Below are 27,430 nucleotides of genomic sequence, written 5' to 3'. Positions count from 1 at the left end.
CGAAAATCTATTCACCCCCCTCATTAAACCTTTGTACTAAATTTGGGGGGCAAACTACAAAGAGCTTAACAACTTTCCCGGCTTGAGCTGTCTTCTTAGACTTCTCCACATCAGGTGGCTAGATAAAATTCTAGACACGGAGGTCCTGTAACGGACCAGCATCCTGTGCACACAACCTCTTACAGAAAGCACAGGCGAAATGGGCTGGCCATGTTGTCTGAATGCCAGACAGCCGACTGCTCGAACGGCTGCTGTATGGAGAACTGTGTCAGAGCTAGCGTTCAGTTGCAAAGAATCCCTCAAAGGCCTTGGCGCAGGCATCAACGTCAACGCTTTGGAGTGCTTTCTCTGGACCGTCCCACCAAGCGAGGGAAAATCATCGCATAGAGGCCCAGAGCAAATGCGCCACGCGCAGGCGAATATGGTAGAAAGCAGATTTAAAAAAATTCGTGCAAAGGGTTGCACTTGGAAAAAAAAAAATCTTGCACAGTCAAAAGGCCAAAAAAAAAAAAAAGAAAAAAAAATCATGCGAGGTTTTCTGATAGTCTGTGCGTAAAAGGGTATATTCGGTACAAAAAAACCTATTACTTTTCCCCTTCAGTGAATTTTTTTTTTCTCGTGGTCAGCCGTGAGTCGTGATTTGAATAGGCCTTGGCGGATTGTGCTAGCGTAATTTTTGGCATAATTGGAGCAAAAAGGCAGACATTTTTAAAACGAGCACTGCCACGGCATAATTAGCAAATTTTAGCACTTTTTGGAGCATAAATTCATAAAATTTAGTAAATGTGGTATATTTTCCATAGAAATAAATTAAATTTAGGTAGTATGTTCTTGCAAAGCGTGTCGTTGAAGGCATTTTAAAAACGGTTCAGAGATGCGACCACCTAATTTGAACAGCTGATGGCCGAGACAAACTGCCATAAAACACAAATAAATTTACAACAACAGTTTATTTGAAAAACATAATTTGGTGTCGTTATTGCGCATTTGCGTGCCTCTATGAGCAGAATCTACGTCCTTTTGTGAGCATAATTTCGGAAATCAGGAGCATAATTTGGGAATTTTGGCATAATTTTGTTATAATTTGGCAAAATTTCGATCATTGCTAGTAGCATAATATGCCACTTTTAGGAGCACAATCGGCCAAGGCCTAGATTTGAACCACTTTGGTCCTCTTCGTTCACTTCCTCCACTTCCTCCTCATCCTCTCCCTTCCTTCTCCCTTTCCCGCTCCACACCCTTTCTCACCTGGTTATGATTGGCTCATTTGAGAAGCCAAAGATCTTGAGCTATTTAGGGAGTTGTTTGGGGCTGTGTGGAAAGAGAAAGTACTTCTACACAGTTACAACGAAAGGAGTCGGTTCTTTTCTGCTGTTGCAGTCCAAGGTAAGAAGTTTAATGTACAGATGCTCAATTAACGTGAATTGTTTTCGGCCAGCTTTTAGTTTAAGCTTGTTTACGCCTGGTGCGTGTAAATGAGCAATTTAAGCTGAATTCTTGTGGTGAGATCAAGTTCGGCTTGAATTCCTTGAAACAGAAACTTTGAAGTGAAGTTTGTCACCTTATTTATGGCATAAAAGTAGTGAAACAGCGAGCGGTACTTATAAAGCACAAGTGGAAGTTAAGTTAACTAAAAGGTAGCTTGTTAAATTAAAGTTGAAGCTGTAAAGATTTTGAACGGAGTTGGACGAACGCAGAGCGATCGCTCCATGGAACTGACGATAAGCTAAGGCGTTTGTATTGAAAATGTCCTCAAAATTTAATCATTCTATTCAATAACAGCTTCTTGCATGCTGTGTTAATATTAATACTGATATTCTTGCTAATTTTATATTGTTTAGCCAAAATATGACAGCTAATAAACTCAAATTGCTTAGCCTAATTGTTATGTGTTTTCTATCAGATTCCTCCCGTATGTAAAATTACTGGAAGCTTCGTGAATTGATTGTAATTTTTGTTTTCATGTGTTTTCAGATACTTATCAGAAGTAAGAAAGCATCCAAACCATTGTAAGTATCACTGTATACAAATGGAGAAAATGTCAGCAGAGGAGCTGAGGAAGAAGATTTATACAAAGAAGAATGGAGAAAGGTGTTTACGTCTGCTTAGTGAAGGGTTGTCAAAAGTTCCTGTAGCTGTGTCTGACCTGACTGAATTGGAGGAACTTCACTTGACACTTAATCATCTGAAAGAATTACCAACAAGTATTAACAAGCTGAAAAATCTGAAAACGCTGAGATTAGGCTGGAACCAGTTGAGAGAACTTCCTCACAGTATTTATGAGTTGAGTAACCTGACCTGGCTTAGTGTGATGCGCAACCAGTTGTCTGTTCTACCTTCAAACATTAAACATCTCAAGAATCTCTGGGAACTGAACTTGAGAGATAACCAGTTGACTACATTGCCTGATGAGATTGGTGAACTGAAGGAGCTGGAAGGGCTGGATGTGAGTAACAACAAGCTGACAGTTTTATCATCACACATAAAACATCTCAGTAAACTCCGGTATCTGTACTTGAGTCATAACCAGTTGACTACATTGCCTGATGAGATTGGTGAACTGAAGGAGCTGGTATGGCTGTATGTGAGTAACAACAAGCTGACAGTTTTATCATCACACACAAAACATCTCAGTGAACTCCGGGTACTGGACTTGAGTTATAACCAGTTGACTACATTGCCTGATGAGATTGGTGAACTGAAGGAGCTGGAACGGCTGAATGTGGCTGGTAATCCTCTAACATTGGAAGAAATGAGAAAGGTTGTGAAGCTACAGAATAAGATGAAGTTTTCCAAAGATGTTAGAGGTAAAGATGTGAAATGCTCATTATTTGTATTTTATTTTATGTCTTGTGAGTGAAATAAATATTGGAACATGTAGTTTAACTTAGAAATTACAAAATTACAAATGTGCTGCTGACATTTTAGTGTATCTTTTAGAAGAAGTATATTTAATATATCTGTGAAGCTTATTTAGATTGTTATTGTGGAAAGTTTAACTTCAACTGCATGATACAGGCATCCTCGTTACTGTTCATGAGTAGCAAAACATTCTTAAAATAATTGTCAAGGAGTGTAGTTATACTTATTTCGAAGTTTTGTTTCACACTGACTGTATTTAAACGTTAAAACAAGGTTTTTGGCTACTTATACAAAGATATTTCGACCGTTTGTCCATTTAGGAGTGTAGTGAATGAAATAAATATTGGACCATGTACATGTAGGTTAACTTAGAAAGTCATTTGAAATGTGCTGCTGACCATTTGGTGTATCTTTTAGCCGCAGAAGAATTATAGTAAATAATAGCTAATTTAAGATTGTTATTGATGAAAGTTCAATTTTAACTGCATGATTTATATAGGCATCCTTGTTTCTGTTTGTGAGTTTAAAAACATTTGTTAAAATTTTGTTGAGGAGTATGAAAATTTCTTGATGTTGTGGAAATTAAATTTGGTAATTGTACTACCCAAATACTTCTTTCTCCATGCTTGGTTATTAGTATTTGATTCAATAGTTTTGAGTGAAATTGAAGGCCAACCCTAACCAAAAGAGTATCTTACATTAATAATTTCACTATGAACTGTACAGAACGTAAAAATAAATTCAAATTAGCAGAGAATGGAAATACTTTTACTGTATTCATAGTTTCTCTATGTTTTTAAACTTTGAGCTTTCAACTTGGAAATGCAGCTCATTTATGAGTGCAACTTTTACACAATTAATGTTTATATGGAATGTACAAAATGGTTAAAAATGTCCTGTTTTCAAGGTGTGAAATTTCCTTCTTCATTAACACAAAAGTATTAATTTTTTTACCATATTCATGTTATACAGTTTACATTTATCTTACATGTATGAAACTTTATATAAGAATTATAAACTATACTTTAATTATAATTCTTAATAATTGACAAGAATATTTTCTTGAATTTTTATATTAGATCATGTATTTGAACAAAAAGCAGAAGGACAAAGAGCACAACTGGCTTATGAAAAGGCTCTAAGAGACGGTTTTGTGAATGTTTACCGTGGTCGCATATTACTAATTGGTCAGGATCGTGCTGGTAAAACCAGTCTAAAGAAGAGTCTCTTAGGCCTGCCATTTGACCCTGAAGAACAGAGTACTGAGGGAATTGAAGTACAAGCTTCAACATGTGAAATTGAAGTTGAACAAGTTAAGAACTGGCATTCCACCCATGAGAACAAACCAGGATTGCTAGAGTGTTCTAAAGATTTATCAAGGATAGTTGCTGAGAAATTGTGTGAAAGAAAAGAATTTTGGGCTGACAGAAATGATCCCAGAAGTCATAAGGTTTGAATAAAGTTAAATGTTTAGAGGTACAATGTATATTTAATGCAGATATCTCAAATGTAGCAGAAACAGGTATAACTATCACCTAAGGATTTAAGAGAAATGCACTTCCTGTTTTGTTTTAGTTTGCAACATGTAACAAACAGTCTGAGCTTATGTCTTTGCTGTGGGTTAGCTTCCATTTTACTACCTTTGGACTAATGTCAGATCACCTCTCTCAGTTAGATAGTTAATGCTTGCCTGTGAGTGAGTGAACTATAATTAAATATTTGTAGTGAAGGAGCATTTAAATCAGAAGAAATTTCTATCTGAATGCATGATGTGTGGAAGACATGGAACTGTCAGTTGGGGTCTTTTTCTGAGTACCTGTGACTTGCACTTTTAATTGTTATATTCCTGATCATTCTTTTTGTTTGATACTCTATTCTAGATTGAGGAGATTGTAGACTCTGAAATTTCCTTACCATCACCAAAAGTGAGAGCAGTGTCAAAGCAGTCCCATGTTAACAATGGTGAACATTTGCCTGAATGTGGACGTGAAGTTGAGGTGAATGAACCTGAGGTAATGATCAATGTCACTTCACTTCCTGATGATGTCACGAAACATGTTCATGAGTTTCTAAAGTATGTTAGAGGTAAACGTGGCAAAAGTGATATCACCAAAGGAGAATCTGTTGTAAGTATGGATGTGTGGGATTTTGCTGGACAGCAGCTGTACTATGCCTCTCATCCTCTTTTCTTATCGTCACGTGCACTGTATATTTTAGTGCACAATCTCAACAAGCCATTACAAGCCCTAGCTCAGCCGTGTGTTAAACAAGGTACTTGTGACATTCCTCTGAAAAACCCAAACAGTGAAACAAATCTGGAGAATTTGCTATCCTGGCTTGCTACAATTCACAGTATTACACAAGTGAAGGAAGAACCAGATATTGGTGCTGAGAGTAGTCTGCGCTATCTGCGACCTCCGGTACTCATTGTAGGCACACATGCTGACAAACAATCTCCTCAAGATATTGCAGAGATGAAATCAGAAATAAAGAAGAGGATTTCTGGGAAGGAATATAGGAAACATGTGGTCCCACCATTGTTCAGCGTTGATAACACAAGCTCACTGATCTGGAATAGGATAAAGAGAGCCTTTTGGCAGGGTCCAAAGGAACAAAAACATCAAACAGGTATTCAAATATTAATGTATGGCTGTGTACAATTGGTTTGTAGTCATAACTATCAAGTTATTTTTACTTTTAACTTGTACTTTAAGTGAACAAATAATACACAATTTCAGTTACCTATTATATTGTTTCATGCAGACTGTCACTTGTCTTTAGTAAGCTTTTTGTACATGAGCAAGTCTTCCTTCATTGATAAGTTTTAGTTGCAGTTAGCAAAGTCTTCTTGTTCAAAAACAGTTGTGTGAAAATTAGTTAATATAACTGAGAATTTCTTAATTGTGTTTTTCAATCAAAGCACTCATTGATTTAAGATTAGCGAGCTTGCTTAATACTGTACAATTCCAGTTTATTTCAGTTTTGGAAATCAGACATACAACATACACCGCTGGCAAGGTCAGCCAGTTAGGAACATTTCAAACCTCAACAATACTCTTGCACACTAAAATACGATTGTCAAAAGTGACTGAGAAATGTATGTGTTTGACAATTAAATTGCCTTGTATGTACTGAGATTTTATTACAGGTGAGCTACTGTCAGTGGCTTTCAGACTTTTTGATTCCAGTGATTTATCCAATTTCTGCAGTTTCCATGGTGGAAATGAATTTTGACATAGATGAGAGCAGACTGTCTTTCTGGCTTGCTCTCATAAATTTAAACCTATCACAGGGTATCTACATCCACACTGTAAGGATACAGTGTATCTCAATTATGTGTAACCACACTGGATCAGTGTGAAAAGGTATGTTATTTATTTTCAGAGCAAGAAGGGAAGACAGATGATATTCAAGAACTGCGGAACAAAATCATGGAGGTGTTGAGACAGGAGCCATATATGGGGGAGAAGATACCAGTCAGGTAAATAATTATTATTTACTAGATTGTAGCAAATAAAGATTAGAGCAGTGCACTTACATACTTTACGTGTTTGGTCAACTTTGGTGGTGTTCAATAGAAAACTTAAATTTGATGGAATGACAGAAAATGATGTGCAGGTGAAGTTGAACTAGCAATGAATAAATAATAATTATTATAGCCAACAATGGTGACCCGTAAAAGTGTTTCTAATAAAAGTATTGACTTGAACTGGACCAAACATTTTCTAGGAAAGGCATTTTTTCAAACTGTTTGTGAAATGCAAACTTCAATTTCAGATTGCAAACACTTGTAATAAACATTTAGTGAGAAAATAGTATGACATATTAAGGGTCCATTAACCAATTCATGCGCACGTTCATGGACGTTGCTAAGGAAGTGCAATTTTACTTCCGGTTTGACTTATGTCAGCCTGAGTGCGGAAAATAAAAACAACTCATTAACTTGCAAATTCGCTTACATTTTTGATGTTTTTCTTGGTGTTTCACTAAATGCAAAGTAAAAAAAGTACAAGCAAAGACAAAATAAGACAAAGAGAGACCAACAAGAGCAATAAAAGAGAAAACTAACTCCGTGTGACTTTGTCTGATCTTACCAAAGTGTGCTGGTAGTGTAAATTGCGTGCACGCTGGTAGGGTAACTTCCAATAAGGTTAAAACATATGAAATAACTCTGAACTAAGTAAAAAACATAGGCACACAAGGTGTGCAAGAGTTATATTTTGGTGTGAAGTGTTGGAGATAGGAGCATGATTTGGTTAATTTGACATTTTTTTTTTTGTGGTTGCGATGTTACATCGGTCATGGTAAGATAGCTAAATAGTAAGCCAGAAAATGTTTGACCGAACAAACTACAGTAATTTGACACGTCTCCAGATTAATGTAGATACCATCTTATTTTCTAACAGGCAATTTGATTCGTTCTTTGATACAACCCGCACTGTGATTGGTGTGACACGCGCACATGCATAACTCCCTCACTCACCAATCACATATACCCTTCCAACCCCCAAGAGGAATTTTTGCTCAAAAATACTCAAGTAAATTTAGAGACTTTTTTGCATATTATACGAGTTGTAAGTTTACCTTTTTACACACACAACACAACACAACTTCACCGAAAATAGAAAGAAAGAGAAAAAAGCCTCTGACACGTTGAAAGTCTGATTTAATTAAATTGCACTTTAACTTGGTGCCGCGCAGTCTTAAAAGAACATTGGAACAGTTTTCATACTTTTTGCCTTTAAAAATATCGGACTGAAATGAATGTCATCAAATAAAACTATTAAACTGCTACTGCAGAGACGTAAAAACCGTCCAGAAATGGAAGCTTCTTTTTTGTTTAATATCCTGGAAACAATAGCCGATAACTTGTCAGCTCTAATTGAATTTACTTCCATATAAAAAACAAAAGTGTTAAGTTACCATTTGTTACTAAAGATAGCAAACATCTCGTGGGAAAGAGTGGTGACGATTCGTCCGCTCTAATTGAATTTACTCCCTTGTGAAAAACAAGAGTGTCAAATTACACTTTGTAACTAAAAAACAAAAATATCTTGTTATATTTGCGTGCAACAAGAACAAAACAATCGTTACCCACACTTACTATTGTAAACGTTAGAACTGTTTCAAATCTTAGGTCTCGTCCCCTCTAAAACATGTCCTAAGAGCTAGAAGCGACGATGCGTGACCTTGAATTTACTCCTTGTGAAAAACAAAAGTATCAAGTTACCTTAGTAACTAAAAATAAAAATATCTCGTTGCATTTGCATACTACTAACTCACGAACTGTTTCAAACCTCAAGGCTCATCTTGTTCATTTAACTAAAATCCTTAGCCTAACCCACAGAAAATGTCGAAGTAAACCCAATATATGAATACTTCCTCCTCTTTTATAAAAGAATGAATATGGCTGTTCTGAACTTTATCGGGATCAAATCTTCTTACATACCATTTACCTTTACAACAAGAAATTTGATTGACTGTTTATAGTAGATCCAATCTGATTCGTGTGACATACATACATCTCTCACTCACTCACTTACTCACTCACTCATCCATTGACCCATCCATAACATACCCAACACGCCAACTAAGAGGTATTTTTTTTTACAAAAAAATAACTCAATGATGAGGTTGTAATTATGAGAATAAATTTTCCTTAGCAACGACTCGAAAAGATCAGTTAATGGGCCCTTAAGGGGTTAAAATATATATTAGTGTTCCTTGATTCTTGAAAACAAATGATCAATTGCCATTGCATGCACTCAATTTTGTTCCTTATGCATATTAACTGTACACTTAATAATGTCTACAAACTATTCAATTTAAACAGGAGCTTGATGTCAGCGATGAATAGTAGAAATAATGGCTTGTCATGTAATGTGATTCATTTTCTTTGATCTCTTTTAGATGGTTTCTGTTTGAAAAGGTGATTGAAGCCTTGATTGCCAAACAGATTTTTCACCTAAATCTGGTGCAACTCCAAAGCTATGCCAAAAAGCACTGCTTTATAGAAGATGCAGATGAGTTTGCTGGCATGATCAGTTTCTACCATGGCCTTGGTATGATTATCAAGCATCGCAGTACAGTTGTTCTGAAGGCTCAGTGGCTGATTGACCTATTGAAGCAGCTGATAACCATTCCACACTTTGATGAAATGGTAGGTAAAATAATTTCAATGTTAGAAATTGCAGTGCTCAACCTTTACCTGATCTTTTCCTCAAGTGGTTGTTGTCACTTTTTTAATATTTGTATAGCTGAAAAACATTAAGTTACAGTATGTACACTGTGGTATATACACAAACATGCATTTGTTCATCTTTCTATTAATTTGGCCCCTTTAGAAAATGATATCATTCTACATGATGCAGTGCCTATTAGATACTTGTAAATTAACTGATTAATCACCAAGTTAGGAAAACCAAATATCAAATGTAAATATTTTCAAATTGTATAGGGGTGTCAACAGGTTCAAATTTGTGGGCTAACTAGTGATGGTTTGATGCAAACGTTTTCAATTTTTTTTGTCATCTTGTCAACACCAGGACACCTTATTTCAGAGGAAGAGATACAAAGCCGTATTTTCCAACTGTGCTTGTTAATTTTCTGTGTTTTGATTTGAATTTTGCTTAGCGTGGAATCGCGCATTTGTTTGAGTTTGTTTGAGCTTAAATTACGGCTTTGTTTGAGCTGGAGTCCTGCTTAATTGTTGGCCATAGCAATGCATTACAAAAGGAATATTGGTTATGAATAACAAAGGCTAATGCTTTTGCAAAAACTCGTTTTAACATGTTAGGGGTGCGTAAAGAATGCATGTGCGATGTTTGCCTAAATGCAACATGTTTGAGTGGAGGTGATTTAAATATTTTGTCATATTTGTATTGTTATATCTACGTTGGGACTTAACTCAGTAAACTTATCATATGCTAGGAATGTCAGTACTACATGAAGAAACATCTCTCAGTATATGTTTAAAATGAACGTATGTTCCAGAATCTTGGTTTTAATAAGTAACTGTTACATGTTTTGACATAAAATCATTCCTTATTTGAGAGACTGCTAAGTGTACTTACAAGGATGCCATTGTGAATAAAATCTTTAGCCTCGAGTGTGGCTAAAGTAGCCAGGTAGCTTTATGCATGTAATTACAACTGTCATTCTGATGATTTTTCGTAGGATCCTGTGCACGCCAAGTACTGGGATGAACTGAAGAAAAACGGCATCCTCTGCATGGAACATGTCGATCATGTCTTTTCCAAGTTTATTCAACAAGGTGTTATCAAAAATGACATCTTGAACATGATGGAGCAGTTTGGTTTGATTGCCAAGTTCTCACCCTCCCCAAGTGACGTAAAGTACTTTGTACCAGCTCAACTTGAACCATCACCTGAAGATTTCTGTCAAATAGAGCCATTTCACACTGATCCTTGTCCTTTGTATCTCCACTTTGTGCATGGCTTTGTCCCTCATGGTCTGTTCTCACAGCTTGTGTCGCAAACCATTCGTTGGTGTTGTAAGAAGACTTGGCCCATGGAGGAGCCAAAGCTTTACCAAAATGGAGCTTGTTTCTTTATTGGGAAACAACTCCATCATTTCATTCTCATTTGTAAGAAGAATTTTGTGAAGATTGTTCTAAGAAATTTACAAGAACAAAGTCATCAGATGTCAGCAGAGAAGTCAGAAGAACTAGCTACACAAGTGCGCAAGTTTGTAGAAAAAACTTTGCAAACCTTGTCACAGGAACTGCCATACCTAAGCGGACTGCAGTGTGAGTTGTGTGTTGCCTGCCCATACTGTCATCAAGGGAGAGATAAGGATAATCAAGAGTGTTCCAACCATGGAAGAATGTCATGTGTTGACGAGGAGTGCTTCCACCTTCTTGCAGTAAAACAGGATCAACCACTGATCTGTAAGAAGAGGTTCTGGGACAAAGTACGCACTGTCCATGGCCTGGAGAAATGGTTCTTAAAGAGAACAAGCCAGGTATGTGATTTATATGATCTATAATATACTTGACGGAAAAATCAGTCTACTTTACAAAAAGTGGCCATCCCTGTGTCGTCTTAGGGTTTAAGGGATATTGTCTATAATGGAATATAGAGCGAGCTCTGTGTGGAAGGAGTTAGGAATTTCACAAGTTGAAGAATACGACGAGTTAAATCTAATGTACCGGATCTTACATGGTCTGGTGGGATTCATTAGGATACTAACTAGGAATGGTGTTTTAGTTAGGATGCTGCGGAATTAAAAGAGATCCTGCAAAAACTCCTTTAGGACCCTACACAAGATCCTTTGGGATCCTGTTTTAGGTTCCTGTAGGATATCTACCAGTGTAGTCCAAATGGTTGGGGTAACCTTCCTTTTTTGTCTACTGTAGTATGTCAAAGGAGCACCACTTTGTTTAGTAGCAACTCCCATTATAAAACTTTGTTGAGTAATCCCCTCCCTCCCTAGGTACCATGTTGTATGGAGGGAATCTGAAAGGATCACCTTTTCTGAGAAAAATGTTTAGTGGCTGAGGGATTTGACCTCCTTGAGTACTGCCCCTTTCTTAAGTAGTTCTTCCTCCTCAATCCTCACCCCTAGGATTTATTTTGCCTGCAGGTCTTTACTACAATGCTATGTATGTTGGAGGTTCAATTATATCTCTGGAGAAATGATTTGATAAAGGCCAGTTCACTTATAAAAATCACAAAAGATTAAAATTGACTGTTTAATGTTGAAAATAATCATTAAAATGCTACAGAACATTATTTGCTGATTGGTTGTAAACCCATTGTCTTTTATTTTGAAAGTCTTTATCAGGCTTAAAGAGTCCCATACTGGTAGAGTTCATCTAATTTCCTGTAGCATTAAGCAATAGGTGTATTTTTACCTCCCCTTGGAGGATGCTAGTCCAGTGCACCGTTACACACAGCATAAAATTTGCCATGCCCAGTATAGTACACAATCATACACTGGGGTGGAGAGAGACACTGTGAGAGCAAAGTGTGTCTCCGATGAACACAACACGGTGACCCTGCCAAGTCTCAAACCTGGACTCCTTGATCTGGAGTCCAGCTTTAATTGTAGGTGTGGTTCTCTTGTAGGATTTGAGTCCTTCTGCCAGAGTTTCCACTACACAAGATGCACCTGCAAAAGACAATCAAGGGAAATCAGGTACAGCATTGAGTGTTACTCTATTGGCCAGTGAGTGGGATTCATCTAAAGGAGGCTTGTCAACCATAAACAGACAGCTTGCCACAGAATTGGCCCAGCACGAGCAAGTAAATGTCACCCTCTTAGTCCCACAATATTCCTGTTCTGAAGAAGGGAAGAGGACTGCTGAAAGCCACAAAGTGTCCATTAGAGAAGCAGAGAGACGTCCAGGCTATGATGACCCCCTTGACTGGCTGAGTTTCCCACCAAGAGACCTTGCCATTGACATCATAGTGGGTCATGGAGGGAAGCTTGGTAAACAAGCCCAGGTCATTAGAGAGTTGCATGGTTGTAAGTGGTTGCAAGTAGTGCATACTGCTCCTGAAGAACTTGGAATGTACAAAAACTATCCAAAGGCCATTTCCAAAGGTGAAGAGAAGAACAGAACCGAAGTAGACTTGTGTAAATTGGCAGATGCGGTTGTAGCAGTTGGACCCAAGTTGCAGGCAGCATACTCTTCTTATCTGCGCTCTTGCAAGAAACACCAAGATATCATTCAGCTGACTCCTGGCACATTCCGTGAATTTTCAGACATCAGACAAGCAACAAACGAGGGTGCCAAATTTAAGGTGTTGACCTTTGGCCGTGGTGATCCTGAAGACTTCAGTCTCAAGGGATACGACATTTCTGCTAGAGCAATAGTTGAACTGAAAGACAGTTCTTGTTTTCTGGTGTTTGTTGGGGCACCTGAAGGGAAACAGGAGGAAGTCGCTGAAAATTTGCTGCAAAGTGGAATCTCCAGAAATCAGTTGTTTGTCCGGACATTCATAGAAAGCAATGAAAGAATGAAAGAGTTGTTTTGTGAAGTTGACCTTGCCATTATGCCATCCAGGACAGAGGGATTTGGATTAACTGCACTGGAAGCCTTGTCTGCTGGTCTTCCCATTCTTGTGAGTGGAAACTCAGGATTTGGAGATACACTGCGCACTCTACCACTAGGCAAGCCATTTGTGGTGGATTCTGCTGATCCTAAAGAGTGGGCCAAGGCAATTAGAGCTGTACGTCTGAAAGACAGAACAGAGCGACTGCAAGAGATTCAAAGACTGCGGACATCCTATGAAGAGAAGTTCAGCTGGGAGAAACAGTGTGAAGCCCTTGTTGATAAGATGTGGAGTTTGGTTCATGGTAAGGTTCTTATATTGTTATGATCAAGAATTACTCTATTAAGCAGCCCTCTGTTAAGCGTCCTTCTGTTAAACAGCCCTCCACTAAGTAGTCACATCTATTAAGTGGATGCAGTCATCATGTGAACTTCTTAATTGGCTATGAACATTATTGAAATTCACCTCAGTCTGTTAAACTTGTTATCTTTGATGGTCAACCAGAGCACAGTTCTATGGTCACGAAGAACTCTTGCTGGCACCGAACAAAGTCAGTGACTTGCTTCATGAAATTAAGTTATGCAACCCCAAATAACATATGACCATAACTGACTTTATCACTTCATGTTTTGTGAGATGCCAAAACTGTCAATGATCGCGTAAAGGCAAAGATGCTGCATGCTTGATGTACAGAAAACATTACTATAAAATCTGTTGGCTTGTACGTGGACTCCTTAAAACATGCAAGCACTTACATATATTTCGTGCTACAGTTATGAACAGTAAATGTAGATTGCGTACCTACTTTTGATTTCTTGTTCAATTTTTGCCTAGGGTGGGGGTTCGAGCAAAGATAAGATATAAGGCCATTTCTCTGTACAGAAAGGTGTCCTTCTGAAAAGTTGGGGGACTGAGTTTAAGTGTGCTTTTTACTTTCCCTTAAGAAGTTTTTTAGTTCTTTATCAAGTTTTTGATAAAAGAAATTGTACTTTCCAGTCGGGTGGATGCAGACATACTCAAAAATTAGGGTGGAGCTGTTAGGGGTTGAAACAGAGTTGCTTTGTCTTGCTATAAACGGGAAGCATGGAGAGAAGCTGGTGGGGTGTGGGGACAGATGGATTAATTTGATTAAAACTTTGTCATAGCTTCAGAAAAACCTGTAAGTCATGAAGCATATTCCACAAGTGAGATTAGTGATTCAGCAGAGTCTGCAGTGGCACAGATCACTAGTGAATCTTCACTACCCCCAGGTAAGCATGTAGCAACAATATTAGGATGAAGCAATATTTTCTGGAATAACATTGTCAACATTGAATGGAACAGGGGGAGGCATTACTCTCAGAAATGAGCTATATGGGTGTGTGGGAGCCAAAGGGTCTGATTTCTCCGCAGTTTTGGTTTGAAAGGTGGTCAGATTTTGTCATGTTGCTCTACAGTAAATGTTTTGTTAGTAATTGACTTAAGGTTGGAATTAGGTATAGTTCTTTTATATGGAAATCTTAAAAACTTATTTACAAGAATTTATTAATCTTTTTCCATGGGGCTGTGGATGTGATACTACACACTGCCATTTTCCAACTCAGTTAATGGAAACTAAGAGTTTTAAAAATGAAAGATTTTGGTCTCAAATAGGATTTGAAGAAACAGATGTCGCTTTCCCTTCCAAAGGTTCCTTTGAGTAACCCCTGTGCAATAACCTTAATTTATATATGTTTCTTTTTAGATCTGCCTGGGCAAATGTTCATGAATCTTCAGCAAATGCAACGCCATGTAAGCAAGGTCAATAGTAATACTGAGCTATCAGCAGAGTTGGAGAAGATTGCATCAGACAAAGGCTTTGTGATTTCTGACAATGAAGGGTCAGGGAACTGCATGTTTTATGCATTGTCTGAACAACTGAACCTTGTGAAAGGAATCAAGATCTCGCATGCAGAATTAAGACAATCCATAGTGCAGCACCTCAGAAAGAACCCAAAACTGGTAAGTTTAGTAACTTTTTTTTTTTCATCATACATGTTCTGGTTGAAATAATCTTCACATGTGGCTCGGGAAAATGTGTTCTACATCACCAGACTCCAGCAATTAGACTTGGAATCCGTTAAGATGGTAGAAAATTTTGCATTCCCATATACTAGGATTGTGTGGCTCCAGAAAATATCCATTCCTCCACCAAGAATGGTTATTTGGTTTCTAACCCCCCTCTCCACCAACCCCTCCCCCCTGGAATTTCCAGTTTAGCTTCATGCTTTCCATTTAAATGTTTGGCTGTTGAGACCCCCCACCCCCTCAGAATCCTCTTTGGTGTAGGTATGGATATACCGTATTTTCCTGTGTATAAGTCGACCTTTCAAGACCTAAAAATCAGTCCAAAAATTCGCCCTCGACTTATACATGGGTCAAAACTTGAGATCCAAGCGCCAGTCAAATAATTAGCATAATAATTGTCTTTCAATGTTAACAAACATGTGATAAGCGGCAGCACAGTTTACAACGTACGTTCGCTTAGCGATCTGTCTCTCCATATCAGAGCTTCAAGTTAAAATGCATCAACATTTATTCGTTAAATTTTAACCTGGATCTTGTAGACACTCACTGGCTCAATTTTGTCATAAAGAACCAATATTTTTCCTTTAAATAAAGCTGTGGTAAAGCCGCTCTGAGAAAATATCTTTCATGCTTGGAACTTCTCTGCTTGGTAACCTGGCAGGCTACGAGTGCGAGGACTTCTGTACCAATACTTGACCGATTTCAAGGCTTGACTACCAAGTTCCCAACACACGCTTTGCACTTTGTTTATGGCGTCATTCTGAAAGTCGTGAGCTTCTTTGGTGTTTTGCCTGTCTTGTAAAGCCACTTTTAATCTCTTCACACTTAAAAAGGCTTGTTTGAAATCCTTACGTTTGATTTTTGTGAGCATTTTACAAAAATTATCATCGAAAAGTCTGCATGCACATGTGTTGCTAAACTGGGTAAAACGCTCGTATACGTGCCATAATAAGCTTTAAAACTGCGCATTGAAACATGCTGTGATTTGTTTACATATCTGTGGTAGCTGAAAGATAATTTTAAGAAATACAAGATAAGTTTTCCAAGAAATTCTTACCTGGAAATTAAGAAAATCTAGTTTTTGGCCTCAAAAATTGGGGGTCGACTTATACATGGGATCGACTAATACACGGGTAAATACGGTACTGTACATTCTGGACCCGCACATTAGCAGAGATCAAAAAAGTGCTGTCCGGTCATTCAGGACAAGTAGATTCTACTTCTGGGCAAGCAATTTTTCCGTCTCACCGTTAGGCAAGGGATCAGGCAAGTTGTGTGCCAATTAAATCATTAAAAGAGCAAACTAAGACTTGACAGGTCAAGCAAAATTGTAGAGCTACTTGTCTCAAGACCAAGCTGGAATTCAATTTAATTTCTTCAGAGATCTGATTACCGGTAGTTGTCTTTAAATTGCTGTGAAAATGATTTCATCATTTATATTGGTTGTCCATTATACAAGTTACTTTAGAAAGGGACATGTCTGTCATCACACTTGATAGAATCCATCTTTACTGACCTCATTAAAAGTTAGTCTTTTTATTCTCTCTTCTTACAGCCAGATGGAACAGATCTGTTTAACTTCATTGATGGATATCGATCATGGGCTGATTATCTTACAAACATGGAGCAAGATGGCACATGGGGTGATCATGTGACTCTCTATGCCACTGCAAATTGCTATGAAACATACATTGACGTGATTAGCAGTCAGTCAAATCACCGTGACCTTACTATCAGGCCTGATGGTCACGTGAGCAGCACCAACCCACTTGTGCTGGGCCATGTTCATGAAGTCCACTACGTCAGCCTGCGACCCAAACAAGGTGAGGCTTTGTGCAACACGCTGTGTTGTAAGACAGTTTGTTGGTAATTAATGTATATCATTTCAACTCATACAAGGTAAAGCTTACTATATCACACTGTGTTATAAGACAGTTTGTTGGTAATTAATGTATATCATTTCAACTCATACAAGGTAAAGCTTACTACATCACACTGTGTTATAAGACAGTTTGTTGGTAATGTATATCATTTCAACTCATACAAGGCCAAGCTTACCACTTCACACTGTGTACATTAAGTCTGTTTGTCTTGTATATCATTTCGTATATTTCTCCTGAGTATGTAAACTGCTCCTCATTTTCAGAGATTTATAATTTTATTGTGATTATAAACAAATTTGTATGTTTCCTAGGAACGTAAATTGCTTGTTTTATTGAAGAGAATTATCATTAATTTATTTAACAAATGTAGCCAAAGCCATGTATAACACTAATTTATGATTACAATTGAATGCTTGTAAATATTGAAACACAGTTTTCTGATTCCTACATGGCTTATCAGCTGATCAGACCTTGCAACTAAGATCAAGAGAAAATATTGATATAATACTGTCTTTATTATAACAGGGATTTTGACAACATTGTGAGTAGATTGAAATAAGTTTGGAAGATGTAGACTTTTTATCCTCCTCTGTGTTGCATAATGTTATCAATCATCAGGTTTTTCTTATGTTCTATGATTCTTACCAAACTGCTCAAGGGACGTTACTTGCACTCTCATCATCATAGAATGATTTAATGCCTCCCGTCAAGTGGAGCTGAACAACAATTCAATAGCTGCTACTACATGTAGTATCTGATTATTCAGTTTTGTTTTTATTCTCTTTGCAGGTTTGCAGAGCAAGTCTGATTAGAATCAAATTTTGACAATAAAGCAACTTGTGACTTAGCTTCAAACTTCAATTTAAAAACCATCAAAGAATTGCAGGACAGTAGAACTACAAAGATTGGTAGTAAATAGATTTCATAGTAATTAGCCAAAGGAAAGATTGTTCAATGAATTGCTGGTGAACATGAGTGTTCTGTTTAGTGGCAACATCAAAAGGTAACACAAGAACTTCATACTTGGAAGCATTGGTGCTAACAAAATGTAAGTTATTTTATGATTATTTTTATTTTTTGACATGCAAGACCTCAACAAACATTGAACAAAAAATTCTGTGCTTTTATTAAGTACACGAGCGTTCTATCGCAAATGCTGTTCTCTGACTGGCTATACTACTCACTATCTATTCAGTTGATAGTGAGTAGCATGGCAGTGTGCGCTTGTTGACAAAATGCCAGCTGGTTCTTTGCATTTTCAAGGTGCCTGTGAAAAGGATTTAGATAGATTTTTCTACAACTAGTAGATTTATACTAAAACAATTAGATTGTTTGCTCTTGATTTCTTTGGGTGTTAGTTCACTCGGACTATGCCCTTGTCAAGTATCATGCAATTGAAATCTCAAGCTCATAATCTAATTGTTGAATAAAAACACAGGTGAAAGATTAGGAGAGTGCTTTTTGAGTTCTTTCAGTCTTTCATGAGTTTTCTATAGCTCAATAGAAACACGGATAATTTTTTCTATTTCCAGCATTAAAAAGCAGTAAAAAGAAAAGATAGTCCCTCATTTATTTTGTTAATCTAAATGTAAATTCTCTTTTCTTGTGCCACTGTTTTGGTGTGAGAACTGGGGAGGAGTGAGACTCCCATATAAAAAAGACAGGGATGCTCATCAGAAATTTTGAAAAGAATCCCGGAGAGGTGCAGCTCTACACACATACTGTTTTGTGCCAGGCCTGGCTTCAAATCTTCTTCTGTATTTTCACACCCTTTTTCATTTCTTCCAGTGTTACAGGATTTCCAGTTACAAGCAGCATTTCCACTTCCTTCAGTTCACCAATATCATCAGGCAATGTAGTCAACTGGTTATCGCTCAACAACAGTACCCAGAGTTTATTGAGATGTTTTATGTGTGATGATAAAACTGTCAGCGTGATTTTACCCACATCCAATACTATGGGCTCATTCAATTTACCAGTCTCCACTGGTTATTACTTAAGTCCAGTCTCCAGTAATCCATTCTCACATTCAGCCTTTCCAGTTCCTTCAGTTCACCAATCTCATCAGGCAATTTAGTCAACTGGTTATTACTCAAGTCCATTCTCTAGTCTCCATTCTCAAATCCAGCCATTCCAGCTCCTTCAGTTCACCAATCTCATCAGGCAGTGTAGTCAACTGGTTACTACTCAAGTTCATTATTCAGGACTATTTGAGATTTACTGAGATGTTTTATGTGTGATGATAAAACTGTCAGCTTCTTTTTACTCCCTTCATATAACACTACCTACCAGCTCCTTCAGATCACCAACATCATCAGGCAACATAGTCAACTGGTTACTACTCAAGTACAGTCCCCTCAGTGCCTTGAAGGTAGAACAGACAACTGGTTGTTACTCACACGAAGCACGGTCAGGTTACTCAACTCAGCAATGGCTTGAGGAAGTTCTCTCAACTGGTTCACCTCTGATGTCAGCCGTAAGAGACTTTTCAGCTTGTTAATACTTGTTGGTAATTCTCCCAGATAATTATCTGGCAAGTCAAGTTCCTCCAATGCAGTCAGGTCAGACACAGCTTCAGGAACTTTTGACAACCCTCGGCTACTAAGATCTAAAACGCCGTCTCCAATAACAATTGTAACTTCAGTTCACTAATCTCATCAGGCAATGTAGTCAACTGGTTATTACCCCACCACAGTACCCAGAGTTTATTGAGATGTTTTATGTGTGATGATAAAACTGTCAGCTCATTGTTACTCACATTCAGCCATACCAGCTCCTTCCATTCAGTTCACCAATCTCATCAGGCAGTGAAGTCAACTGGTTATTACTCAAGTCCAGTCTCCAGTCTCCATTCTCACATCCAGCCATCCCAGCTTCTTCAGTTCATCAATCTCATTAGGCAATTTAGTCAACTGTTTACTACTCAAGTACAGTCCCCTCAGTTCCTTGAAGGTAGAACAGACAACTGGTTGTTACTCACACTAAGCACGATCAGGTTACTCAACTCAGCAATGGCTCGAGGAAGTTCTCTCAACTGGTTCTCGTCTAATCTCAGCGTTTTCAGATTTTTCAGCTTGTTAATACTTGTTGGTAATTCTTTCAGATAATTATCTGGCAAGTCAATTTCCTCCAATTCAGTCAGGTCAGTAACAGCTTCAGGAACAGTTACTATTGACAACCCTCTGCTACCAAGATCTTGATTTGTTCTGATACACATGTAGAAATGCACAAACGTAATTCCAGAGGAAGAAATTCTACATGATCATTTGGTCAACAGCTGATGCTGGTTTGTTTTGCTATCGAGTCAGAAATACAGCTTTTAGTGGGCGCTCTCTTACCTGACTCGTCCCCATTCGTCTTCATACAACTTCCTACAGTGAGCGGCACAGTGCGAGATGGAACCGCAAGGTGAGATGGGTGCCCCTTGCTCCCCCTCGCACTTTTTCCCTTGTGCCGTGCCACGTGTTGTATGAAGAAGACTGGAGACAAGTCAGCTCTCTTACAGGGTTCTGTTCCTGGTGCAGCATTTACATGAAAATCTTTTGAGTTTTTGTCATCTTTTATCTGATGATTCTGGATTTACTCTCCTCATTGTGTCAAAATTAATTAAAGATCAAATGGCAACCTCAATTCACAACAGGATTTCGTCCTTCTAAGAAATTTGGGATATTAAGTAAGACAATAATATGGTTTGAAGAAGGAAAATATTTTCTTATTTGCTTTAATGTGATATATTTCCCGTGTAGTTCTGTTGCATTACTTACACAGCAAAATTGTGTTTTCATTTCAGCAAATAAATGTTAGAAGTCGGTGCAGTGGCCTGGGTAAATTCAAGAGCTCCAGTTAGCCTCCAGTCCCTCTCAGAAGTCTCTGCATTGGTTTTCATCTTCAGGAAAGAAATAGTCTGTGAGCCGGCTCACCTTTGAGTCACACGCGTGAGCGGCGAAGTGGGAGTCAGCGAGCGAGGAGTCTGGTGCAGAAAGGAAGTCAGCCTACCTGTTGTTCTCAGGGTCTCTCTGTCCTCCTACCAAGAGTGAGAGAGGGGGACCGTGGGAACGAGGTTAAACTTTGCTGCTTGCACGTGTGTTGCTCAAACGTGGGCCTGTTCGCAGGCTAGGAAAGAGAATTCCTTGTTTCAGTCAAATTTCTTTTTGAGGGATCAGTTTTTTCTTACCCCCATGACTTTCCTGACAAATTTTCCTTTGAATCTTAAATAATAAGAAAGAATACTCAATACTAGATTTAGAATAGAAAATAATAAACGGATGCTCATTCTGAGATTTGGATTAGAAGATTGTACATAAAGATATATACTTTAACAAATGAACTTGCTCACAATGCAGCCCTATCTACGAGGGTCTCAATGGGGTTAACCGTCAGCCGTCAAACAGCCCAAAATTTAACCGAAAACCGTCCAAAAAACTGCAATTTTTGCTGTAAAACGTCCGAAAAAGAGGCAGTTCAATGTTAACCGTCAAATGGTTTCAAGGTCTGTGGAATCTCACTATTTTATTGGCTCATCACGGACTTCTGACTCTCAAAGAATCTTTAAATTACCATTAATGACGTAATGATTACGTCAACAGCTCGTGCTAGTTCTGTGTTTTTATCGAGACACGATTTTAACCAATCAGTGCGCGTAATTTCTATTAGCTATTTTGTAGAGGTCTTAGAGTATGCAAAATTTGACTTCATTTTGTCCGTGAAATACCAAGACGACCTCCAAAACACAATAGGTAATACTTAAAAAAAACACAAGAGTTAGTATTAAGTTAAACTCAAAGAAGAAATTTCGGCTTAATAACCGTCAACCGTCAAAAGCCCTAAACTTTTACTGTCAATCGTCAAAATCGGGAAAATTTAACCGTGAACTGTCAGAGTTACCCACCTTCCCCCTCCTCCTCACCCCATTGAGTCCCTCAACTTCATGTATTGATTTGTTAGAGCGTAAATAAGGTATAATTTAATAGCACGGAGCTAAATATTTACGGAAATGTATTGACAAGATAACTTTGGTACATAGTAAATATTAGGCCGCTCCGTTGAGCACACACCGTGTCACTTACACATTGCATTGTTACATTTTTGGAGACGCGCTTTATCTATTTGTTATTTTCAACTGATATTTTTGTATGTATACGTTTTCTAAACTTCTATTTTGAATACCAAAGACTGCTTATGTTAAGACTTCTCAATATTGCAGCAAAGTGAATAATAACAGATTTTATTGTGAAAGATTGTAATTAAAGGGGGTATTTATTAAATCTTTTTTTTTTTTGCGTTGGGTTGTCATGGTAAAGCGAGCCTTTCGTGGGAATATGAAGTGCGCGAGACATTAGCACCACAGAGAAGAGGAGGGTATGTAACAAAGCGATAATTTGTTCTACCCTCCCCAGGGACCGTACAGGAGGTGGGGCTTGGGCGCATTTAACCTCCCTGGTCTCGGGGTCTCTTCATATGAGCCTGGTCAACCGAGGTGGTGGCTCGGTTTCCGAGATCTTGCTTCTCAGCTCTTTTCTTTGTAAAACTTTTGATAGCCGGGTCAGCCCGGCTTCTCGTATGAACACATCAAAATTTTTACGAAGAAAAGAATGGAAGATCTTAGAAGCGAGCTATTGTCGCCCATTTGACTGGGCTCATATTAAGAGGCCCTCGGATGGTTGACTCGCTTACATTAAGCAAGTTGGGTACACACTGACGACCAACCGTGTTACAATGTTTATGGAAAGACCAGAGAGACTCTTTTAAGTCGTATACAGTGGAACCTCGATTTAACGAACCTCTATTTAACGAAGTCCTCGATATAACGAACGATATTCTATGTCCCGGCCAAAGTTACAGTAAAATGTATGGAATAGAACTGATTAGAACCTTGATGTAACGAACCTTCGATATAACGAACATAATCCGGACGCCCAAACGTAAAATCTACCTCCATATAACGAATTACAATGTTTCCTTGTTTACATAGACAATTTTCTGTATAACCTCTCTGTTGCAACATTTTAAAATCGCTACTCTGAAAGTGTCGCTCTTTTGTAAACAAAAGCTGTGCGTCTGCGCAAAAGTAAAAATAATTGATACTGAAAGCCACCTATTCTCGTCCCCAGAGCCTCCGTTTCTTTTGGTCACGTGGTCGGAGAAACGGAGGGCTCTGGTAGCAGCCATTACCGGATGTCCGTAAATCACGGACATCAGGTAACGCATGCGTAAGTTTGGCCTGTATATCTGCTCATGCTCAGAAACTAATCCTGAGGGAGGGGAGAGAGGAATAGAGAGTATTCTTCAGATGTAAACAGATCGGAACGCTGACATGTGTTTTCACTTCGCTGAAGTTAGGTGATTTAGAGTTAAAAAGAGAGTAGAAAGCAGCCTTAAATGCCGTCGCCGCTTCAAACACGATTGCCAGCTTGTGTAATATTTTACCAACGGGTTTCGCGGTGCATTTTGTGGTGGACCGTCCAGAAAAATTCAGGAATCGATAGCTGTGTTCTTGTTGTTTCTTCTCTTCATATTCGATAAAAAGGAGAAGTTTAAAGAGCGAGGTGCAGTTGTGAAAGCTTTCAAGCAAAGTAATCAGGATACGGCATGTATTACGTCTATCGATGACACAGTAAAATTTGTTTATGGACATACGGAAGCGTTTGTGGAAATCAGCCGTGGAAATTGCATCACTGACCAGAGGATTTAAATATAATTCGTGCTGATAGATGAAGGGAAAATTTTTTAATGGTAAGAACTAGTTACTTCCTGGTTATTTACATAGGTTTGTAAGCTGCAGCAGAATAAAAATCTGTTGAACTCAGGAAAGTTTTGTTATATTGGAGTTTTGCTCATGTTTCCTTACAAGGAATGTAATAAAGGTGCTCACTTTCATATGATCTTTCATGTCCTCATTTTTTCAAGTAACCCCATTCTGTTCTATTTTTTTTTTTTTTTTACAAAAAAGGGTCTTGCACAATCAACAGATCATTAAACTGTCAAATTAAATCAATCGATCAACTTTTATTGTGCATTATTTACAGAATTAATTTACATCAGTATTATAATTAAATAAATATGAGAAGAGAAATCTATTTTGCATATGGCTATGGAAAGAATAAAAAAAATATGTGTGTGGTAACCAGGGTATAGGGTAGCAATTGGCCTTTTGAAGTGGTTACAACCATGTTAAGAAAAACGCCAAGAAAAAAATAAAAGACCTATGCCAGTTGTTATCGAGTGGTTATATATGTGTGCTGGGAGCTTCCATAATGGCTCTGCAGCAATTTTAATTAGCTTATCTGGAGCATCTAATGATGGTTTTTGTAAATTCAGGCTTGAGAAAAGCCTGTAGACATTACAAAACTAGATATAGGGCTATTCCACCATTTTGTCCCCTATCCCCCACTGCTTTTGTCAATGTAATTGTTTTTGTTCATTTTATACCTTTCAACCAGCTTATATAAAGCTTAATCTTTTCGGTGCTTTCAACAACAACAATGACACCAATTTATTTCAGTATTCCCATATGAGTACATGGTGTTACCAAAAATATAGTACAGCTAAAATGATGCAACTATAACATTAGTATCTGGCATTGGTATACATGTAGAGGTGCCTGCTGTGAAGAGAGTGATTCATATTGGTGTGCCTCAATGTACATTAAGGAAGATTTTTTTTTAGGAAACTGCATGAACAAAATGAATGGGAAACAATGCAATGACATTGCTCTTTTACAATTCATGTTACTTCATGGTAATAAGGCTCTTCAGCCTGTTATACAACCATGTGCAACAACAAATCTCAATGTATACTTTCTACGTCTTGTGGTTGATCAGAACATCAGCCACATAGCTTTACTATCAACAATGGTTCTTTCTCCATCTCCCTTTTTTTCAGTATTATTTATTGAACTGCAAGAGCAACATTCCTATTTGAATTATCCATAAATGGTCATCCTTCAAGGAATTTATGTAGCACTATTATGGTCTGAAAATTAACAAAGAATAGTAAATAATGGCAGGAAATAAATTATCTTTCAAAGGCTAACAAAAAGATTATGATATTTTTCTTATGGGGATATTAATGTAACTCTGTACACCTTTAATGTTTGATTTGTTTTTAGTAGAGATAATTCCCACATTACATTTGGAAACCCACTAGTCCTGATGATTCGTTATCAGTTATACATGTATAAATAATTGTCTCTTATATTTGTTCACAGTTATTTGCATGAATGATAAATAATTGTTATTTACTGATTAATGTTATTGTGACGGAATAAAGTTTTGCTAGTTGCAGTTGCTTCCTAACTTAAGTGGGGAGAGAGGAAAGGGCCTCAAATTTCAGCTATGGTTATCTATGGTTATTTACCTTTACACATAATTTCCACAAGTAAATTATAAAAAAAAAATAATAAATTTGGCTGAAGGCTCTAAAGCAAACTAAACTCTTGCCTGACCACAAAAGGTTTGTTCGTGTTTTTTGGGGGGGAGACTATAGGGGAGGTCTCAATAATAAAGAGAGGGGAGCTAAAAAAAAAAGATATTATATATATCTATAACAGCAGAAGCTTCTTAACAGATAGTAAAAGATACATACATAACAATATGTGGAAGAAACAAACCAAACTTCATGTTCAGACCATTTGCTACAACATCCAGGTACGTAGTAGAGTATTATAACACGGACCTTCGACTCATTTTGGCAATTTAATATCAATACATTTTGGACTGCTAGAATCTGATCTCCTTGATCTTTCAGAGAGAGAAAAACACACTCACCTTCGCATTTCCAGTGCCACATTTGCTTAGCAAGAGTGATATTTCTTCGTCTTTTCACCTGGCTCTAAGTTTCCTTTTGAGCTTTTCATAAAGGAAGACAAACGTTTCTTAAAACCCACTGCCGATTTGAACTTAATTTTATGATTTCTTGGGGTATGGTCAGCGACAAAGTAATTGTTGTATTAGCTGGTTGATTCTCCGAGTTCTAAACGTTTCTTCCCACCTTCTCCGCTGCTACAACAAAGGACGATGATTACGATCGTGAATGACATCGTTACAGGCGACGTACTCCTTTGGTTACGTGGAAACTTTAACGATTCCTTCGGATCGATCGGGAAAGGTCACCATTTGTTTTTTCGTAAAGCGCGCCTGTGTCAACTGAGCGAAGGTGCCGCCATCCGGGCCGGAAGTAAAATGGAATGCGTAGAGCTTTGTAATTTTCATTTCTGCTGCGCATTCATTTTTTGTCACCCAATGAAAAAATTCGAATTTTTTGCTGCTTCCAGAGCTACTCGTCAACGACATTTTAAGACGAGTAGCACTGAGGACGAGAATGAAAGCCACAATGCTTGATGAATTGCATCTCAAAACGTGGCACTTCTGGGTGACGAAAATTGCATTGAATTGCGTGACAGAAGTCACCTGTGTTACAAATCAATCATTAACTATGACCTCGATATAACGAACAGTTTGGTCGTTCCCCTCAAATTCGCTATATCGAGGTTTTCGATATAACGAACCCTCGATTTAACGAACAAATTTGGCCGGTCCCCAGCCACTTCGTTAAATCGAGGTTCCACTGTATAATCTCAACAAATTAAGCAGAATTGCATTTCCTTCTGTGTGACGGACTATGGGGCAGTAAATGCTCTTCAAAGTTCTTGAAGGACGGTGGTAACAGTTAAATGACATTCAGTAAGAACTAGGAACTGTTTGAACCCGACAACACGTTAAATGGAATTAGTTATCGGAAACTATCTTCCTAAAGCTTGTCCAAAATCCAGCAACCAGTGCAGTTAGGAAGAAACCGTTTACAGTAAACGTAACCTGGAATGAATTCCCATGCTAGAGACCTGGGTAAGGGGCCGTGGCCCTCGATAGGCGTTAAGTTCCAAAGGGGGGAGGGGTGACTTCGATATGGCCGTGATGGGGTGGTCGTTTTATCATTTAGGGGTCAACATTCGTGTTGAAGAACCGTAATGATCCGATTTAGCCCCTCTATTCCGATAAGCGCCCCTTACGAATAAGCGCCCCCCCTTTGACTGTGTTTTTTTTAATAATCGCCTCCATTCTAATAAGCGTCCCTATTCTAATATTATAATATTACAGCGCCCTCAGAGTACGTATCAACCGAGCTTCATCTTCCTTGACTGGTCAGGTACGTAATGCCGCATTACAAAAACAGTGATCTTCGTCTGAGTTTCTCAACTATTATTTCCATGTGACTGCATAATTCCTTCAAACGTTACGGTATATTTGCCGTATATTTGTTACAGTTTCTGCTATCGTTCCTTTATTTTAATAAATACCGTATTAAAGTTTTGTTTAGAGCATTCGGTTGTTTCTCAAAAAAGAAATACGCGCCCGTCCCAAATAAGCGCCTTGTCTCGAATAAGCGCCCTCCTCTGAGGTACCAAGAGTAAATAAGCGCCTCGGGCGCTAAATTAAATCGAATCATTACGGTACTGATCACCGCTACAGTTATCAGCAGTAGTGTACATAGGAGCCGCACTGTCACAATGTGACTTAATTTATCTCCTTTTTCTTTCACTTTTGATTTGAGCTTAGCCACTTAAATAAGATACTGATTTATGACAACGCTTTCATACATCTTTACAGGTAATCAATGGATATT

The 27,430-nt window shown here is 38.0% G+C and overlaps 2 protein-coding genes and 1 long non-coding RNA gene across 5 annotated transcripts in view; 2 read left to right on the top strand and 1 right to left on the bottom strand.

The window, feature by feature from the left end:
* The window catches only part of LOC149105770 (uncharacterized), a 66,456-nt gene extending 44,367 nt beyond the window's left edge, over positions 1–22,089 (top strand). For all 3 annotated transcript variants that reach the window (XM_089271259.1, XM_089271260.1, XM_089271258.1), the window contains one exon: positions 21,477–22,089. The gene's annotated coding sequence lies outside the window, so the exon portion shown is untranslated. The remainder of the gene's footprint in view (positions 1–21,476) is intronic.
* On the top strand, positions 1,254–22,089 carry LOC110066320 (uncharacterized). The gene is made up of 14 exons (XM_089271250.1): positions 1,254–1,386; positions 1,975–2,807; positions 3,942–4,312; positions 4,743–5,490; positions 6,247–6,343; positions 8,773–9,022; positions 10,039–10,845; positions 11,952–13,185; positions 14,027–14,131; positions 14,605–14,861; positions 16,483–16,750; positions 17,600–17,858; positions 18,599–19,286; positions 20,601–22,089. The coding sequence occupies exons 2-12, from the start codon at positions 2,030–2,032 to the stop codon at positions 17,620–17,622; spliced, it is 4,938 nt and encodes a 1,645-aa protein (XP_089127376.1). The 5' UTR covers positions 1,254–1,386; positions 1,975–2,029; the 3' UTR covers positions 17,623–17,858; positions 18,599–19,286; positions 20,601–22,089.
* A 1,706-nt stretch (positions 22,090–23,795) lies between these two features.
* LOC149105769 (uncharacterized) lies at positions 23,796–26,105 on the bottom strand. The gene is made up of 2 exons (XR_016201399.1): positions 25,576–26,105; positions 23,796–24,781 (listed from the first exon to the last, which is right to left on the bottom strand). It is a non-coding gene; the product is annotated as an uncharacterized LOC149105769 (long non-coding RNA).
* Between the last annotated feature and the right edge of the window lie 1,325 nt (positions 26,106–27,430).

This window comes from Orbicella faveolata, unplaced genomic scaffold (genome assembly GCF_042242905.1).
Source record: "Orbicella faveolata isolate gen_17 unplaced genomic scaffold, um_ofav_v1 contig_34, whole genome shotgun sequence".
NCBI classification, from domain to species: domain Eukaryota; kingdom Metazoa; phylum Cnidaria; class Anthozoa; order Scleractinia; family Merulinidae; genus Orbicella; species Orbicella faveolata.
The sequence above is the reverse complement of the archived record's forward strand: the minus strand, read 5'-3'. Positions and strand labels throughout refer to the sequence as shown.

Bases quoted from the DNA above. Each gene is read 5' to 3' on its own strand.
- LOC110066320 (XM_089271250.1), top strand. From the start codon at position 2,030: ATGGAGAAAATGTCAGCAGAGGAGCTGAGGAAGAAGATTTATACAAAG. The intron at 9,023-10,038 runs GTAGGTAAAATA...GATTTTTCGTAG, and splicing joins TTCCACACTTTGATGAAATG to GATCCTGTGCACGCCAAGTA. The intron at 14,132-14,604 runs GTAAGCATGTAG...GTTTCTTTTTAG, and splicing joins TGAATCTTCACTACCCCCAG to ATCTGCCTGGGCAAATGTTC.